The sequence below is a fragment of the Glossina fuscipes genome, unplaced genomic scaffold (genome assembly GCF_014805625.2).
Source record: "Glossina fuscipes isolate IAEA_lab_2018 unplaced genomic scaffold, Yale_Gfus_2 61514, whole genome shotgun sequence".
Lineage (NCBI taxonomy): Eukaryota > Metazoa > Arthropoda > Insecta > Diptera > Glossinidae > Glossina > Glossina fuscipes.
The window spans coordinates 867,045-887,079 of NW_024003726.1; the positions used below are offsets into that span (position 1 = coordinate 867,045).

Sequence of the window (20,035 nt, forward strand, 5' to 3'; positions counted from 1 at the left end):
CAGGAGAGGTGTCGTGTTCCACCAGGACAACGCTAGGCCACACACATTTACAGTGACTCGCCAGAAACTTCGGGAGCTAGGTTGGGAAGTTTTAATGCATCCGCCATACAGTCCGGACTTGCCACCAAGCGATTATCGTCTTTTTCTTACATTGCAAAATTTCTTTAATGATAAAAAATTGGAATCTAGGGAGGATTGTGAAAATCGATTACTAGAGTTTTTTGCAAATAGAGACCTGGACTTCTATGAGAAAGGCATTTTGACGTTACCTTTAAAATGGCAACAAATCATACAATAAAACGATGCATATTTGACCCAAATCGGATAATCCAAAGCATGTTAAATAAAGTCCTGAAGTTCATATAAAAATAATGGATTTCTTTTTCACCAAACTAATATATAGTGTTAATTGGACAATTTTAAAAAAAGATAAAGGAAATAATTTAAATACGATCAAATTATGAATGTCCACTTAGTAAACTTCTTTATTGAAATACTTTCGTCAACCCTTATTTCTACAAATGAAGGCAATATATAATCATAAAAGCAATTTTTCAACCCTTATTTTTCGTACAAATGTTTATAATGTTGATAGATGTAATAGTCAGAAGCGCAAACAAATTGTGCGATCAAAATTGTCGTAGTTGTTCTTTTTTATGCATTGATTATCGTGGTATTATACATTTATAGCCGTCTACAAATAAAGATAGCCATTTTTCTTTTTATTATATCGGTCATCGCTGTGTCCGCCATTATTGTTGAAATCGTTGTGTTTCCTGAAAATGGCAAATAACCGAAAAGCCGTGTTTTTGAACAAAAGACTTATTTTGTAGCTTCTTAAATGAAGTTTGCAAATGAAACGAAATATTAGAACAACGAAAACGGGAATGAGGAAAATGGATAAAAATTAAGTGGATTGCAAAATTGTTTGAACAAAATTACAAAAGAATACAGGAAATCCAAAAAAGAAAAATAAATAATAATAATTAAAAACAATGTGCTGAAATATCAAATAAATTGGGAAAAACGCTTGCTAGCAGTACAGGACCATAAAAAGCAGAGTCCAAATTTATTAAAAATTGAGCAGCTAATTTATTAGGAATTCATGGCATAGAAAAAAAGAGAAAGTTCTTGGAGTGCAGCTTTGAACCCTAAAGAGTAGCCATGGGCACAAAATCATCCCGTCCGGTAAGAAATTCCTTGCATCCGTTTCTCCTTAAAGAGTTATAGTACATGTATATCTTTGGCGTACTCGTGGTATTTCAACATTTTCCGGTCTTTTTTTTGTTTACTTAAATGGTTTTGTTTTTTTTTATCACAAAACGCAAAAACGAAAGAAGGCAAGGCGGTACGCTTTATTTCCGGCAAATCTCATTTAATTAAGATTTTTTGGCTAATTAAAAAAATTGTTTCTTTGAAAATCTGGACAAAACTAGTTTAAACGTAACGTGAAGTCATTTTACTGATAAGAAATATCCTGTTAGCTGTAAATATGTTAAACTTTGGTGAATGCTCACACTTATAATAAAACGATCATGAAATCCGGCAAATAGTGAATTTCAGACTCATTGGAAAATGAACCGATGAAGCTGCTTAGAAGCTTCGATAATCGCAGTGCACCTGATAATTCGAAGTTCGAATTGCACGGGTTATCGCCCGTGCCATGTATGACGTCGGACATGACATTTTTATAATGACCGTTTAATTTGGATCTGTAGATTATTGTTTGTAATATCGATACGAACCACGGAAAATGAGCCTCTGCACGATGGAAAATTTCGAAACTAAACCATCCATACTAAATGCAACGGTTAGGATAAGCTTTCATTTCATCACGGATAGTTTTTTACAAAATATGCATAACTATTATGACCCTTCTAATTGTGGGACTAATTAGATCGAGGTGGTCGCGTAGAATAGCTATAGTAACTATGGAGTCGTAAAGATAAACTATAGTAGATTTCTACCACTAGAAATTAGGGCATCAACAGAAAAACCTTGCCTTGCTATCTCTTTTATGATCGCTGTTGCAGCTAGTAACGTATTTGTTCTTATAGAAGTAGCACGCTCTTCTGTAGATTTAGGCAAAATTGGGGTGGACTCGGCGACAGTATTAGCGAAGAGCACTAATAAATGATGCTTTGTTGCGAAATGGTCAAAATTTTAATTTTTAAATGTGTGCGCCTTTCTTAAGCCATTGATGCGCAATTTCAATCTTTGGTCTTCTTATGCACTTGTGATGGGTTTAAATTCCCAAAATGAGAGCAATTAGTAATGAAGTGTTTTCGGCACACGCACAACGTACAAGAACATGAGCGTGCCGTGGCGGCCACTAGAGCACTCCGACCACTTGATGCAGCCTTTTTCCTGACTACATGCCAATTCCAAATTGCCTGTCTAAGAACTTTCTCTATTTTCTTACATGCGGCACTTGTCTACAACTAATTCCATTGTAGACTATGATGCAAGCTTGTCAATTGACAGAGGCTCTTCCCATTTAGCAGATGATTGTCCATTAAGATTTGAAGTAGTTGAATATAGTAGAAATCCATCAGCAACTTGCCCGTTTGAGTACATCGACTACGTCGTAGGCATATGGATTTTAGCTGGTGACTGAATTAGTTTGTATCTGAAAGTCAGGAGGTTTATTTATTGTTAAATCATTTTTTAAATAAATCAGTGGCCTTGACATTGTTACGTGTCATTGGATTTCAACGATGAAATTATATCCAAAGCAGTGCCCTTTAAACTAGCATGAAGTTTTTCAGTGTTGCTTAACTCATGGTTGCTGTCGTTGACCGATGTGTTCAGTTCGTCCAACCTAAATATGACCTAGAGATTTTTACTTGTTTTAATTCCGGCATTTTTAGCTAGCGATAAGCTGAAGACCAAGATTCTGTACGTTCTTTCAGGCAAAGTGGATGAAAAGTTGATGATTGTTGATTTATTGTTTATACCGCTTTAATAATGTGTAAATTATCAGCATGTTTTTAAAACTTCGACGAAAAGAAGTTAACTCGTCAAACAAGACCAAAACGGCCAAATTTTGACTTATATGTATATGAGGATAAAGTCCATATTGTTTTCCACTTAATATTGAATTTAATTTTTTCATATCCATCCAAAACGATCGGTTTTACATATATATATATGTTTATTTTGCAATCCGAATGTTTAGTTTCTTTGCACGTTCAAATAAGCGAACGACCAAAATGAAATTTTGCGTTGCATGACTTATGATTTTGTACAAATATGGCATTAAAAAAAAGAACGGAATTTTCACAAATAATTTTATTCAAATTTAGTTAGTTTATATTTTGTCCATAACGTCGGAAAAAACGCGTTTTTTCTCCCTAGCTTATAATTCCATAGTTAAAATTTAATATCATTTAGTGTTATATCACAGTGTATAATTAGAGCAAAAAAAGAAAAAGAAAAAAAAAACTCAATGTATAACAGGGTGAACGTATATGACACTACTCTCCCTTTTAAATAATGTTAATAATTTATAATAAAAATGTCATCTAAGTCTCGTAAAATCATGTGACCGTCCAGGATTGTCCATGAAGTAATTCGGCTGTAGATCTACCTTCGGCATGAGTCATGAAACGATTTATATAAATGTGTTTAGATACGGCATCCCTCATTGCTAGTCCATCTTCAATACGTCTTCAAACGTAGAATTTAAATCATCTTACAAAACGTTCGGCTAATCCATTTTAAGCAAAATGATTGAGGCAAAAATGGAAGATATGGCATTAATAGTGCCATCTGTTGTTGTAATGGGCATTTCAGTCACTTAAGAAAGTTGGGAATAGGTATCGACGCAAATGATCCACGTAGATTTGCAAATTGAACTAATTATTGGTTTCGACCAAGTTTGGTATTCCTTATGTGGAGCAGGATTTTTACAATTATCATATCTCGTAGCGATTGGCGAATGTTTTCATTAATGTTTAACCACCATAAATGTTGTCTAATTGACTTGTTCAAGAAAGATTCCACTTTCCAACGTTGCAAGAATAACTACTCGGATAAAGTGAGTGTTCAAACACGATAATCCCGTATTTGTAGCAAAGGCGTATTTACTTTTAAAGAAAAGTCTTAGATAGGAACTTATTTCTTCACAATTTTTGGGCCCATGCATTTTCTATAAAAGATGGAATTATACGTAACATGGGGTCTTTGTTGGCGTGTTTGCGAATTAAATTGGAATCAAAAGACAAATTTTTTCCACCTATACAAGAAACTCAACTAAAACAAAATAGCAGTCGAGTTCAATTGACTCTTAAGTAAATCTTAAAATTATTTAATAATAAAACTTAGTATAAGTACAATAAAACAAATAAGGAGGAAAAAAAAAGAAAAAAAAAAAAAAAGCATGTACACAATTAGCATAGAGCCACACCCACAACCGATACAGGACCAAATTGCAAGTGAACCCCTAAGCCATCGCAAACATGCATAAGCTTGGCAACCGATAATTGTTAACAACAAATAAATTTTCGACTCATAATGACAAAATCTAAGGTTAAATCAGTTTAAGTACGACATAGGTAAATCGCGCTTGTTGAGCAAAATTGCTTTAATGGACTTTAAAGAGTCCGTTAATGAGAATATATGATAGACATCATTTAGGTTCTTGCAAACAACTCTGAGCGGGTTAAACAGTTCAAAGTTATATTTGCATTGACTAAGCTTTATCAACATAAAGTGCCTGGAGAAGCGGTTAGGGACATTAAAGCAAATCTCACGAAGTAATGCGGGCGAATCAATTGCACCATTTATTAATTTGATTAGGAAGGAAACCCCAAGAACAAATCTACGTTTCTCGAGTGACGGTAAGGATAACAGAAGCAACCTATTTTCATAGGGTGGAAGAGGGGAAATCGGGTCCCAACCCAAATTCCTAAGGGCAAACAGCAAGAATTGCTTTTGTATAGATTCAATTGAACCTACGTAGCATCTATATGAAGGAGACCACACAACAGAGGCATACTCAAGAATAGGTCATCAAGCTTTTTGGACCACCTCTTTATAAAACCAAGAGCGGACCTAGCTTTGCTTAACGAGGACTCAATATGCAAATTGAAACGTAACCTATAATCGAATAGAACGCCTAAATCTATGAACGAATCGACGTCTTCCAACCTGTGCGAATCAATGAAGTATTGGGTACTAAACTTCCTTCTTAAGAAAGAAAGCTTCTTACATTTATTTAGATTTAGCTTCAGAAGATTGAGGGAGCACCATGCAACCAAATTGTTCAAATCACTTTGAAGATGATGTGATTGCGATTCTACGGAAAAAGAAGTAAACAGTTTCACATCATCAGCATACATTAAAATCTTACTGAATTTAATCACGGAGGGCAAATCATTGATGTAAAGATTAAATAAAATAGGTCCCAAGTGGCTACCTTGAGGTACGCCAGACGTCACGGGAAATTCATCCGAGGTAATGAGGTTAAACAAAACCCTGAATGATCTACCATACAGATAAGAGCTTAACCATTCAACTAAAGCCAGAGGTCTGGATTTTAAATCTAAGAAGTCTATGATTAACCATATCAAACGCCTTGCTAAAGTCGGTGTAAATGACATCAGTGCGAGAACCACTAGAAAAAGCCTTGAAAACATGAGAAGTAAACTCCAACAGATTGGTTACCGTAGATCTTCCCTTTCGAAAACCATGCTGGAAAGGAGAAATATACAATTTCATGGAAAAGGCTATATGCTGAGCCACAATTCGCTCGACCAGTTTAGGTAAGACACTCAACTTGGCGATGCCTCTGTAGTTCTCTACAAGTTGCCTACTACCACTTTTGTGAATAGGAATAAGGAAAGAAGTCTTCCAACACAAAGGGAAAACACCTAAATTCAAAGACTTATTAAAAATCTTTGAGATAACATCACAAAGCTCGCCAGCACAAGATATAAGTACACATGAGGGGATCCCATCGGGTCCAGGCGAACAATTATATTTCAGAGAGTTCAATCCTTCAAAAACGTCATTTTCCGATATAACAAAGTTAGGAATTGAAACCGAATTAGAAATCGAATATGGATAATTTTCCGATAAATCAAAATTGGCAGTTGAAAAGTTCTGTCGAAAGTATTCCGCAAAGAGATTTGAGGATTCAAAATCATCCGAGGACTCGGAGCCATTAAAAGACACAAACGTCGGATTTGTGGAGATTTTACTTTTGGAATTAACGAACTTAAAAAAGTATTTAGGGTTAGAAAACAAGGAAGATTTAACAAACTGAAAGTATCTGCAGTAGTATTGGCGGTTGAGGGAATTAAATTTATGCCTTGCAACAGAGTAAGCGAAATAGTCGAAAGAAGAACCACTTTTCGAAAATTTTTTGAACAACTTGTTTTTCCTATTCTTGTAGTATTTAATTGTCTTATTAAACCACGGGGGATCCTTACGTCGAGGACGGGACTGCTTGATCGGAACGGATGCAGAAATAGCTTGATTTAATACATTGTAGAACGACGACAGTAAGCTATCAATGCTTCCCTCAGAGAAATCGAGCACAAAATGAGAAAGATGTGATTTGAAAAATTTGAATTTGGGACGTTATAGAGGTTCAACGAACCAACATACTTGTAATGAAGGGAAACACCCAATGCTGGATGATATGGATCCTCAGGTAAACTAAACGGAAAACAACGATTAACGCAAACCTCAGAAAAATTTGCAAAGCAGAGATCAAGAAATCTCCCATTACAATTAGGGGTACCATTGTATTGAACTAAGTTATTATCAAATAATTCATTGAAGAACACAACGGCTTTATCAGATGTTGAGGAAGGAATCAAACAGCCAGAACTATCACTGTAAAACCAATTGACTTGAGGCAAGTTGAAGTCACCCAACGCAAGGACTATATCGGTAGGTCTAGATTGCTTGGCCACTTCACAAATGAGGGCGGCCTGTTTCTTATATACCGAGATATCCGAATTTGGAGGAATATAGGAGCAGGTCACATATAAGTGTTTGTTAGGAAATTTCACTCGAATGGCGATAAATTCAACATCGGGAGTAGTTGGAAATTCAAACGAATAGGTGGGGAGTGCCGTAGAAATAGCAATTAAAACACCACCACCATTGCGATACAAACGATCGTTTCTGAAAACTTGAAACGAATTATGGAAAAGTTCCGACGAATGTAGAACTGGCTTCAGCCATGTTTCAGTGAAGACCAGACAGGAAAACTCCGTACTCACTGAATTTAGGAAGGTAGAACGAATTTTTGAGTTTAGGCCCCTAACATTTTGATAAATGAGAGAAAATGAGGCTGAAGAAGTATTTAGTTTTTTGAAGGGGAAAGAGCTAATGCATTCGCATTACGGAGTCGGTCCCGAGGGATAAATTCCTTAATTAATGATCCAACCGGCCACAAGGTTTTATTTAAAATCAAATCCATATTTTCGGTCGGAACTAGAATTTTAAAAGATGAGATAGCTCTAGATTGAGAAGGACTCTTGCACGACACACTTGCACGAGCAGCTTGCTCAGTTTGGCGACCAGCATTTACACCCGAACAGCGAGGAGGAGAGGACGATTTACTATTACCCTTATTAGTTTTGGGCGATGACGCCTGAGAAGATTGAGTGACATCTATGGGAGGAGATACCCTTGCCACTTCAGCATAGCTCAAGCCAGAAGGACTTCTCGGACTATTTGTAACATCTAGGTTACCAACCGACTCAGCCGTAGCAGAAACACTAACATTATTTGTAGCCTTTAGGGAATCGCTAACTTGCACCAACGAAACGGACTTAGGAGGTGACGAACCACACGCTACGCTACGCGTTGAGACTACGTTAGCTGGTGAGGAAGATGACTGCGAAATATACCGACATTCATCAAACCTAGTCTTGATTAATTCAAACTTCTCCCACACAGAGCCGAGATTTTTGCTCAAATCTGAGAAACAATTTCTCGTCTCCGTGAAGAGTTTGTAGAAATCAATGTCCCGCTTTCTACAGTCAGGACATGACCATCGTAAACCTTTAGAAGGGTCAAGGACTGTATCAGCAGCACGGCCGGTAATACCAGCACACTTTGCATGTCCAAAACGATCACACAACCAGCAAGAAATGAATCGTTCAGATTCAGGGCCAGTTTTCGCACGACATGGAGTAAATAAACAATCCATGTCCATTGAAAACAAAATAAGTAGCTTATGAAGGAAAAAAAAACGAAAAAGAAAAACAAAAAAAATAATTTTTCGACGGCACAAATTTTCAGGAAAATTAAAACAAATTTCAACTTCCCTGCCCACTGTAAATATAGAGCGAAAACTAACGGAAACTGTAAACACAGATTAAAAGGCAAAAAGAGAGACTTTTACCAAGAGCTCAATTGTTGCTTACAATAAACCAAAATGATTTTTTCACATATATGGTTAATAAATTCATATACAATAAATTCACACTTTATTCTTTTAGAGAATTTTTTAAATTTAAACACTAATAAAGCAAAAAGCTAAGAAATACAACTAAAAAAAATTTAATATTTGTTGATAGAATAAAAACGCGACTACAAGACACGCGCAGAGTTGCCAAACTTTTGCGTGATAAAACCAAAATTTAAAGAATTGTGTTGCTTTTTGAAAATTAGCTAGCGTAGTAGTATCAGCTATATGTAATTTTATCTTCAAATGCTTTTTGTTAATCGTCATCCCATTCGAATTAAATGTTTTTTCTACGTGAACGGTTTAAGGGCATTTCGTCACTAGCAAAATTAGGTACAAGGCTGTGGTAGTACTTTACTACCTAGTAATTTGCTTTTCCCAAGTAGACTTGTAACTGCTTCCAATCCTTTGGTGATTTTAATTTACTTACATATTTTACTTTCAAATCATCAGAGAGTATGCCATCAGTTGTAATTATACGACCCAGATATTCTATTCTGTCTTATAAGAGGTGAAATTTTAGCATATTCCATTTTTCAGCATTAGATTTTAAAATTTGAAATACATCTACAAGGGGAAGCAAGTGGGTTGGCAATGTTTGGGCTGATGTAATGATGTCATCCAAGTAATTTGTAGTTTCTTCGATATCAGAAAGCAATTATTCAACAATGGTTGGAAAAATAGCTGGCGCACTGGCAATTCTAGGTGGAAAAGGCTGGTGCTGAAAAAGTCGTCGTGGAGTATTTATTATCATAAACTGCTTCGATTTTTCATCAAGTTCGGCTTATGAATGTTCTTACTTAAAATCTACTTTTGAGAAGCATTCCCTATGGCGTGTAGTGTAAAATAACGTTTTTGTATTTGCTAAAGGATGTTGTCCAATTTGTGTATTTAACAGTTTCGTAATGAAACATTAGGTTTGCTTACAAAAACAGAGGAATAGGCCCAATTGCTGAATTGAATGGGAAATAATATACCTTGACTCATTAAATGTTCAACTTTTTCTTTAAATTTTGGCAACTGCGCAAAAAGAACGAGCCTAGCTCTAAAAATATAGGCTTAGCGCTGCGTTTTGGGTAAAAGTGTGGTTTACAGTTTGGAATCACTCTTAGATTTGTATCAAAAATTTCGCTATATTTGTCGCATATCTGTTTTATTTTAATAATCGGATGCTCAATCGTATTAATTTGTCTAATTTAAAAACTAAATGCCTGTAACAAATCCAATCCAAATGAATTAATTACGTTTCTTTCGAATCGACGATTATTAAAGTAACTAACTTGGTCATTTTTCTGCATTGCATTTCCGCTTTTACTTCATCAACAATGAAAATTCGACTTTGACTTGACCCACGTATAGTGGGTGGTTTGAAAAAATGTGATCAGCAACTTCTGCAGGCAAAAACGGTGAAGAAATAGGAAATACTAGTGTACATAACGATTGAATTCGATAGTTTTGACCTTTCTCTAAATAAAATAAAATTTTTTTCGTTTAATATTATTGATTTATTCAGCTTACGCCGGCGCTAGCCATAGAACCCTCAAAATTGCATCTTCGACATTCATTTTTGTTATTGCTTGATTTAATTATATCCGCTGCCGAAACCCATCAAACAAGCTCAGAAGCTGTCATATCCCAATTATCAGTTTTGGTTTAACGGTTTAAGTAGTAGGCGTTTTCACATCAATGACAAAAAATGAACTGGAGGACAAAAAAAGTTCCAGACCCACGGATTGCAAGACTTATTGGCAGAAAACCCAGCACAAACTCTCGAAGAATTTTCGAGCAGCTTAACTATTGACGAATCAACTGTGTCTAGACGTTTACATACGATGGGAGAGGTCCAAAAGATAAGTAACGCCTTACCTCTCAAATTAACTGAAAATGCCATTTGGTCACTTGCTGCAAGAGTTGTGCAGGATACGCTCTTGCAGCTAAAATGGGAAGTTGTGTCATTTACAGCGTACTGACCAGACATGGCGCCTGTTATTACCACAGAGTTGCAGAAGTGTGAAAATGGGTCGGTGGGTGGATTGCTGCCAAACCAGTTCTTCGCAAGTTCTTTCAAGATTGTGCCGTCATGTTGCCAAAAATATCGTAAGATGTAGAAAATCATTAAACTATTTTGATTAATATTCATTGCACCAATTTTTTTCAATGAATGCCTTTTTGAAGTGAAGAAATGATCAAAACTTTTGTAAACAACTAATAGAAAACTTTTTGAAGCGTATAATTTAGGCAAAGTGATATTTATAGAGGTTTTTATATTTATATGTGGTATACAAGTACCGGAATTCGTTTGAAATTTAATAATTTTATTAAACATTTTGTAATCCTTGAAAATTTTTTAGTTTTGTTATTCTACCATTCCTGTAAGCTTTTTATTTTCTTTTTTTCACAAATTTTCCTTTGTTTTGTTGATTTAAACGAACAGTAAAACTGTAACGTTTTTCCCGAGTTTATTGCAAATAACGATTCTGAACTTGGATTGGTAGTTGCGAAAGCTTTTGTTGTGCCTTTACATGATTGTGTAACTAACAACAATTCTATTCATTTCGAAACCGCTTGCCATCTAAACCATACTGCATGGATCTGAAGAAGGGGCAATTAGAAAGCGCTATACCTGATGATGAGTACACGGCGGAAATTCCTATTTAAGCTGCAACAATGTATCCTTGATAACTCTTGTAACGTGGGGCCAAGCGTTGTCATGCAAGTGGATGAGTTTACCGCTATTGCTTGTCTTTTTTTTGCAGCAATAGATTATTCAATTTGTTCAATTAACGTCGATAGACATCTGTAGTAAGAGTTTAATTCGGTTTTAGTAGCCGTCATACCCCATACATTGCTGATCCCTCAATGTGTAAAGCAAAACATTCATAGCCATGAATGTTTTGCACCTTTCCCATCACCTGTAAACGTCTACAAACTGTTTATTTATTAACTGCCAAACGGTTCGAAAGTTCTCTGAGAGTTTAATGTGGGTTTTCGTTCAATAAGTCTTGGTAATTCGTTGTCTTCGACCTTTTTTGGTCATTCTGCCGTTCTTTGTCACCGACATGAAAATCACCGCTTTTACACCGTTGAAACCAAAATTGACGATTGGAATATGGTGGAGTTGCATCCCCGTAAGCTTGTAACAGTGTTCAATGGGCTTCTGAAACACTTCGCATTACTTTATCATTTTCACCAATGGACGTCGTTGATCAAACCACATACAATATATATTACATAACGCAAGAAACCGAGTAGAAAGTTTAAACAACTGACTGGAGGAAAGGAAACATGAGACCAGAAAATGGGGAACTGGGAGGTAACGCTATTGCAAATTTTTAGGGAAGAAGAAAAAAAGTTCATCACATCAAAGCAGTTTTGCTTACGAAACTTTGAACTTGATCTCTAAGTTTTCTAATACGCCAGCAGATGTCCTTGGAAGATTTCTATGTTCATTTGAAAACATTTTCAAACAAAAATTTCCCAGTGCTAGCTTTCTGTTTTCTCAGCCAACACGTAAAACCGATGATTTTGCCATTGGCGAGTTTTTCCAAAAAGTATTCGGGAAAAAAATGAGGTTGAATATTTATACATAGGACGACATTTTTGTGTTCTTGGGATTGCAAACTAATTGCAAAAAAAATTCATTCTAATAAAAAAAAACAATGTAACACATATCAAACCTTCAAAAGCGCTTTTGTCGAAGCACAATTTTTTAGAATATGTGAAAAGTTAACCTAAATCTTAGCTTGATTTTGTTTTTTCGTTAAAATATTGAAGTTTTTCATTCAAATACTCCCTAATCGCACGAGAATCAATAATTCTAAAAAATCTTCCGTCCTTCTCTAGGTATACCCATGTAAATTAAATGATTTTTTTAGACACAAATTTGCTCTTTCAATAAAACCACCCCGCGAGGAGGCTCTGGTGTTGCTATTTTTTTAATTCTATCAAAAAATTATTTATTTTAATACTTAAATATATGCTTATTATTCTATTACTTTTCCACCCGTCCCAAAACTTTTGTCAAAATATTTTTTTTTAAGTCTGCTACATATTTAAAAATAGTATTTGAAGTTCGATCTATTTTCATCGTTTAATATTTTGGTAATCTCTATTTTCATAACTTAAATATATCTTATGATAACATGTCTTAAAACATCAAATCCAATCTGATTTTAATAACTATTTTAAACTATGTTGTGCATGCTTTCAACAAAATGAGGCAGCTTTAATGTCTGGTCATTTAATCGAAAATAATGATTTTCGCAAAAATTTGTGTTCCCTACGCAGCTCGTGGTGCATAGAATATTGTCTTTATGCGAACGGTTTTAACAACCGGAAGGACTTAAGACGGACCCACTTTTTATTATATCGATCGATTTAGAAAATGATTCAGGAAACAAGAACACTACTTCCAATAAAGTGCATTCGTTTTAGTAATAATTCACCCATGATTTTCATGCAAAATGGTATACTTTTTATGAAAGTCCGAATATTGGAGGAGCACTTATATGCGATGATATCCAAAAAATACGTGGTCTAAATTCGGTAAGGTTGATTTCTATGACAATTTGTTATTACGAACTACTTTTTATCATGAAGTATTGAAAATTATACCTTTTTATAGATAAGATAGACGCATTTTATTATATCAAGCGATTTGAACCATTTTGTGAATCGAACTGAGCCTGCCTGTCCGTCTCACTGTTTGTTTGATGTTTGTCCATGTAAATTTGTCTTCAAGCTGTAGATCGCCACTTTTGAAATATTTTGATGAAATTTTTTACATGATTTTACAAGGATGAACGCTGTTGAAAATAGTTTGGATCGATCCACTTTTGGGCCATTCCTTTGTACTAAGCACTAAGTAAATACTGTATTCTAATAAGAAAATATTGACAAATACCTCAAGTTAATCCAAAAATAGATAGGTGAATAGTAAAATAACAAAAAATTCTTCATATAATTTATAAACATATTCAATATTAACATTACATGTGAGAAAAAAAGAAGTACCATGAACTCTTCTCGTAAAAAGGCTGCTATATGCCGAAGTGGTTGTAACTAGCATAAGAAAACTATGCAAGCAAGCAAAAATTTTATACCAATTTACAAAAGAGAAGAGAACTACGACGTTTTTTTTTTTACTATTATCAATAAATGATACAAACTGCACTCCTTGAAACTTACTAAAAGGAGACCGTACGTAGGGCAAGGTGTATCATATCTAAATAAGTAGGCTTCTGCGCGTGTGTTTCTTAAGTATAACAGTCTGTGAATTGTTTGTTGCTACCGAATGTTACCGAACTGGTTACTTTTACAATGAAACGTACGTTTATTCGTTACAACCTCCGATCGTCTGACCTTTTCACTATATAAACATAATATATTATTTCGTTATACAAAAGTTGCGCCCATCATGGGACTGGTTACACAAAAGTCTCTGACTTTGATTATAAGGTCAAAAATATCCTTTTCTATTACGCTGTGTTCGGCGAAGTGGTGTGGGCTATCATTAGTCCATCTTACCACAATATAATATCCTCACTTGCTTCTATATAATATTGCATTATATGAAATTTCAAATTATGGTATGCAATATTATTTAAAAAATTATAAAAAAAGTACAAAGGCGGTTTAATTTAAAAGTTGTTTTCTAAACCCAACTTCTTTTCTTTGTATCGTTTTTATGTTGCTATGTTTAACTTCGCTAGGGAAGCCAACCACCACGTGTTTTCTTAAACTCATTTTAAAAAAAAATTTTTTTTTTGTTAATCAATTTCTAAAAACTTATATCTTTTCACAAAGATTTTGCTATTGTAATTATTGATATTGTACTTCTTGTTACTCAAACCTTTTATTAGTTGTTTAGATTTGTTTATTTTTTCATATAATATGATGTAAGTCAGACAAGCTCGGCTCTTATTATGTCAACTAGTTGAGCCTTTAATTTGTCCCCTAGACATGGGAATATACAAGAAGTTTCATTGTATGTTCGGCCTAACGCAATCACGCATCATGGTGGCAGATTGCTAACACATATCGTATACATAGTATTATAAACGTAACTTAAAAATTTATAAAATTTCCGGTATTTATGACCTGTTCCATACGTAGGAAAATAAGCGCACTTGCACCACTTAAAAGTTTCAACACAATTTCTCTAATTTGTGCAGAATTCCAATAAAGAAACAATATATAATGTTAAATTTGGTACAAGAGTACATTTTTATTTTCATTGCAGATGGGGGCGTGGTCACCCGGAAGAGTATACAAATGCTATGAACTTGGGCGAAGAACGATTCGATTCAATTGACTCTGACAAGAAGCCGCGGGCGGGCCAAATACTATGGATTCGTGGGCTTACGCGGTTGCAAACTCAAGTAAGTCAGTTCTTTGATTCTTTATTTCATTTCCAAACTATATTATCTCTTAAATATTTATTCATTAATTCTTTTGTTTTTAATTGTGGATTTTTAATTTTTTTACTTACTTTATTACTTTAGTTATTGTTTTATTTGATATTTTATGATTTAAGGAAGAAAAACGTGAAATATTTCCATATTTGTTAATTTCTCTTTAAGCTTTTAACCATTAAAAAATAAACAAATTGTATATGGCAAGGTATTCACGCTTGGAACCCTGAAGGAAAAGTTCTCATTAGCTAATGTTAGCAATAGCAGCAATTATGGAAACACACAATTTGAATTTTCGTTGTCTAAGCCATAATTTCCCAATATTTTGTCTTCACTGAGGTGCTCTGAAGCAAGAAGAGGACGTTGCGAGCCACATAAACCATACCCATTGCTCATGAGAAAAAAGAACTACTTAACATATTTAAGCAGCTTAAATATTATTAACATATGTTTTTCTTAAATAACTGTCATAATTCCAACAATTTTCAAAAAAGGGCTCATGCCTTGGGTGGAATAGACATAAACAAGGATCGCGTGGAAAACGTAAATGACTTTAAAATTTGGTTTGATATTTGTTGATAGACTATACATATTTGATTTTAAACTGTTAGGCGCTTGCATGTATTTTCGTCATTTTTTCACTTGAAAAAGACATTTACTGAGAAAAATTGGTATAATATATATTAACCAAAATATTTTCCATGATTTTCTACAACTTTTTCCCATCTTTCGGTCAAGATGATGTCAACGTGCCGAAAGAATGTTATTGATTTGACAGCGATGCAATCATCGATCCATTTTCGCACTTCTTCAGTATTTCGAAATTGCGTGTCAGTGAAGTCATACTGCATCGATCTGAATAAGTTGCAATCAGAAGGCGCTTTGTGTGGTGAGTACGCTGGTTGCGACAGAACTTCCCATTCGAGATGCAACAGCGTACACTTGACAGCCCTTGTAACGTGTGGACGAGCGTTGTCATGCAAGATAAGAACTTTGTGTTTGTTAACTATTATTGCTGTTTTCTTTTTGCAACCATACATCGTTCAATTTGTTCAATTGACATCGGTAAACATCTGCAAAAACAATTTCATTCGTTTCTAGCAGCTCATAACCCACCATTGGGCCGAACTTTATGACTATGAAGACTCCGTTTCCGTGCCGATGTATGTAGCCCCATTGGAGTAACCCATGACATTTGCGCTTGAGACTGCCGTAGTAGATCCATTTTTCATTGCCAGTCACAATACTCCACAGAAAACTCTTCTCCTTTTGCATGCAACGACATTTTCAGTCATTTTGTGTGGTAGCTATCTTCTCTCCTTGTGGATCTTTCCCATCGCCTGTAAACGTCTGCAAACAGTTGATCAATAAACTGCTAAACTGTTCGAAAGTTCTTTGAGAGTTTGAGGTGGGTTTTCGTCCAATTAGTCTTGCAAATCCTTTTTTTTTTGAACTTGCTGGTCCTCCAGGCCTCTTTGTCACTGGCATGAAAATCACAATTTTTAATCCGGTAAAAGCAAAACCGACAATTGGGATATGATGGACTGAATAACTCAACAATGCTAAATGAAAAACTGTTATTTTATGTGGAGAAAGGTCAAAATCATCAAATTTACCCATTAACACTTCGTCAAACTTTAGCACTTCCCCCAATATATGTAGTTGATCGAAATACATGCAATCACCTATTACATGGCCGTATTAGATGTGCGCACTTACCACCTTTAGTTGTTTCTAACATGACGTATCTTTTTTAGAATTAATTAAAGTAAAAACAGTGCTTTTTCTTTACATAATACAAATTTATAAGACTAAGCTTTTTATTATTATGTAAAGGATGTCTCCGCACTTTAAACTTTGACGACTGGTTGAACCTTCAGATCCAAAAATATTTTTATACATATTTTAAGCACATATTGGTGAATTGTAGTATTCATCTCTTATATTATTTTCATTACGTTACGCTTATCTTTTCTATTATTTTCAAATCTTGTCTTCCGTAGGTTTTCCGTAGGACTTTATTAAAGCTATTTTGTTGCGGGCTTGCAGTATGTCTAGATTTTAGTGCTTAGGCGAAATCATAAACATATAGGACGGCAAAGCTAACGCCTTGACGATTCGCTTATGTACGTCCATTTATATCACCCAGTCATAGTTCTTTTATTTTTCTCTAATAAACTGGTGTGGTTTTATTTACAAAATTTCGATTTCACACTAGCTGTAAGTCCTTAGATATCTCTTGATATATATTGAAATTCCACCAAGTTGAACAAGTTTGACAAAAAACGTTATAAAAAAATTCGGTAGACAAAATACAAATAGAAAAATCAAACGATTAAAAAGAAATTTTCGATTTTTGTACATAAATAATATATACGTAAATATTAAAATACATTGGTACATAAACAGTACTAATATAAGCTATATTAACATTTTGTATATTGTAACGTATCAATATGACATAGATATATCAGAGGCTCATATGACTTTAAATAGATTGGAAGATTTTTTGATGCATTTGTCTACAACACGTGTACAGCGTCCTTAGATGCAATATGCTATTATTGGCCATAGTTAAAAGCTTCTGTATATTCCACGCATTAAAAAAATTCCGAAATCCTTGAAACATTGTTTTTTTTTTTAAACAATCACTTACAGTTCAATGAGTTTAAATTTTGTGTAAAAAATATGATTTCGACTGTAGGTTTTATAGGTTTAGTTACAATAACACTTCAAACAACTCTAGAGAAAAATATTTGAGATGATATAAGAGAGATGCCGCCGACGTCCTTAATATATCAAGATAAAAATGTGAAGATGATTCGAAATAATCATTTTATAGAAAGACTTGGTTGACTGAAACAAGTAATCTCGGATATAGGATTATAAGTTGTTTTGATTTATTTGAAATAAATTTATAGACCATTTCATAAGTATAGATGAGACAAGGATAAAGTACAGCATTTTTAAACATGTAGTTCGAGAAAGCAACAGAAGGCTTCGAACTAGGCAGATGTCATAAAATTTATTCTTTTCATGATTAGCCAAAGAACGTCGCATAAGGCGGATGCAGTCCATTGAATTCTCTACCTATTGGGACGATACTAAATTTTAATAAATTGAAGTATGAATTGTTTGCCTTCCGTGCAATTTTCAATTTTGTCTTACGGACGAAGTAGTACCAATGATTAAAATCAATTTTATGTGGAGAAAAACAAAATCCAATTTTCACTGCTAATCTTAGCCCATTTCACTGGATGAGGTAGTTTTCACCTTCCGGAATAATTCTAAAAGATGATGCTGTAGATAACATAGCTCATTTTCATCATAGCTCATGTTTTTATTGTTGGTTTTAAGATAAGTGAATTTTGAACAATAATGCTTCTTAATACAAAAATATTCATTACTAATTGTTTTATAACTAAGAGCTCTTACCGGAGATTCAGTTATAAAGAAAATAGCGATGCAAGTATACATACAAAGTAAAGCAAGTACTATATTAACTTCGTGCACAAATGAAGATCATTGGTGCCTTCAACGGAATTTTTGGTAATGAAGGTACTGCTTGTTGATTTATTGCAATGTTTCTAGGGCTATTAACGTGAAAATACAAACATAATATTAGACTAAGCATGTATAATATAAAAAAATAGAAAGAAAGGTTGAAGGGGGAAATCATAACGTTTTTTTTGTTTTATTTGTCTTCATTTATATTACAAAAATTATATCTCCTTTATCCGACCTAATTATAAATTATCTAAACCATATTACATATTTTTGTTACAATGGATAACAGCACAAAAAAAAATAAGAATTTAAATAGGAAACATTTCGCACTAACTATTTGAAACCTCCATCGATGTAACATGATATACGATATACGGTAGAATTCAATGCCGGTAAAAATAAGACAAATCAACATTTTTGGTGTATTGACATATGTATATGTATGCATTTCTATTTCTATACGTATGTAAATGTGTAAAGTAAAATCATAAAATTACATCACACTTCTCATATGCTAACTTTATAAAAAATGAAATGAAAATCTCATACGCATATAGTGACAAAGAGTTATCCAGAAATTTTACTCGATACTTATTCGAAATTTTTGGAAACTTTCTTCTGGCTGAAAGGTTTCGCCTTAGTATATTTAAAATTTGCTCTGTGTCGATAATGTGCTTAGATTTTTGTGCAAGTTTTTGAAAATCGAATACAACAAAGCTGAATTAAAATCAACTGCTATTATTTGACGAAAACTTCACGCGATTGGTTTATTACAACTGTTATGTTGCGTGAAACTGGGCTTGCATAATCGGATTAACAGTATAATGTAGCTTTTATATCAAATTTGAATTGATTAAGGAAATAAATTTACGGACTATATCGCACATTAAATTCAAAGCGTCTCACGGTGATTTGAGGTTTTTGGAGTAAATATGATATTTTAGGAAGTTATACGTTCGGTTCTTGATGGTATTTGAGAATAATACTTTCAAAATAACAGGCCTCGCGTTATTTTTTATTAGTTTATTAGTGGCTTTTTTGCCACTCTCGATACAAATTTCGCAGTACGAATGTTGCTATGTAAAAAAAATCGAAATAGAAATGCAATTCCACACAGAATTGAATTTATTCTCTGTTGTCAACAGCAAGGCTTTATTGCAGAAAATATCGTTTAGAAATAAGTATACTGATTACGCTGAAACATGTGTGTTTTTGTATTGAACACTGCATTAACCCTTTAAAACAAGTTTAAGAAGATATACTAGGGCAAGCTATTAAATACCCCACACCACTTCGCCTAATCCAATTGTTCATCGCGTTTCAACATAAAATGTGGTAAATTATATATAGAAATACTCACTTTTCATAAGAACCCTTATAGCAAAGGGGACCTAAAAAGTGAACCAACGTGGTGCAAATATCGTAAAGTTACAAATTGCTAAAAGTTAAATTTTGTTACCATATAAAGGCTTACTTTTCTTTTCAATTTTCATATGGGAAGCAATCCAAAAAATACGCTTGTGCGATTCAATAAATTTGTATGTTGTTATTCTCGACGGTTGATATAATTTGTGCAGCATTGTGATAGTTTAATAGGATTATAATTTCTACCTCGTGTGTAAAAATTAACAATTTATCTTTAGTATGTTCTATATATTTTGAATAGCATATGAATTTTAAAGAGTTG

At 34.0% G+C, this 20,035-nt stretch overlaps 1 protein-coding gene across 12 annotated transcripts in view; it reads left to right on the forward strand.

Annotated features, from left to right (window-relative positions):
- Window positions 1-20,035, forward strand: part of LOC119643656 (plasma membrane calcium-transporting ATPase 1) — a 192,817-nt gene that overhangs the window by 75,942 nt on the left and 96,840 nt on the right. For 11 of the 12 annotated variants that reach the window (XM_038043044.1, XM_038043047.1, XM_038043043.1 and 8 more), the window contains one exon: window positions 14,670-14,808. In XM_038043044.1, the coding sequence (XP_037898972.1) occupies window positions 14,670-14,808 (139 nt within the window). Of the gene's footprint in view, window positions 1-14,669; window positions 14,809-16,844; window positions 17,056-20,035 lie in introns of those variants that run through there. The other variant, XM_038043053.1, reaches the window with a different exon arrangement.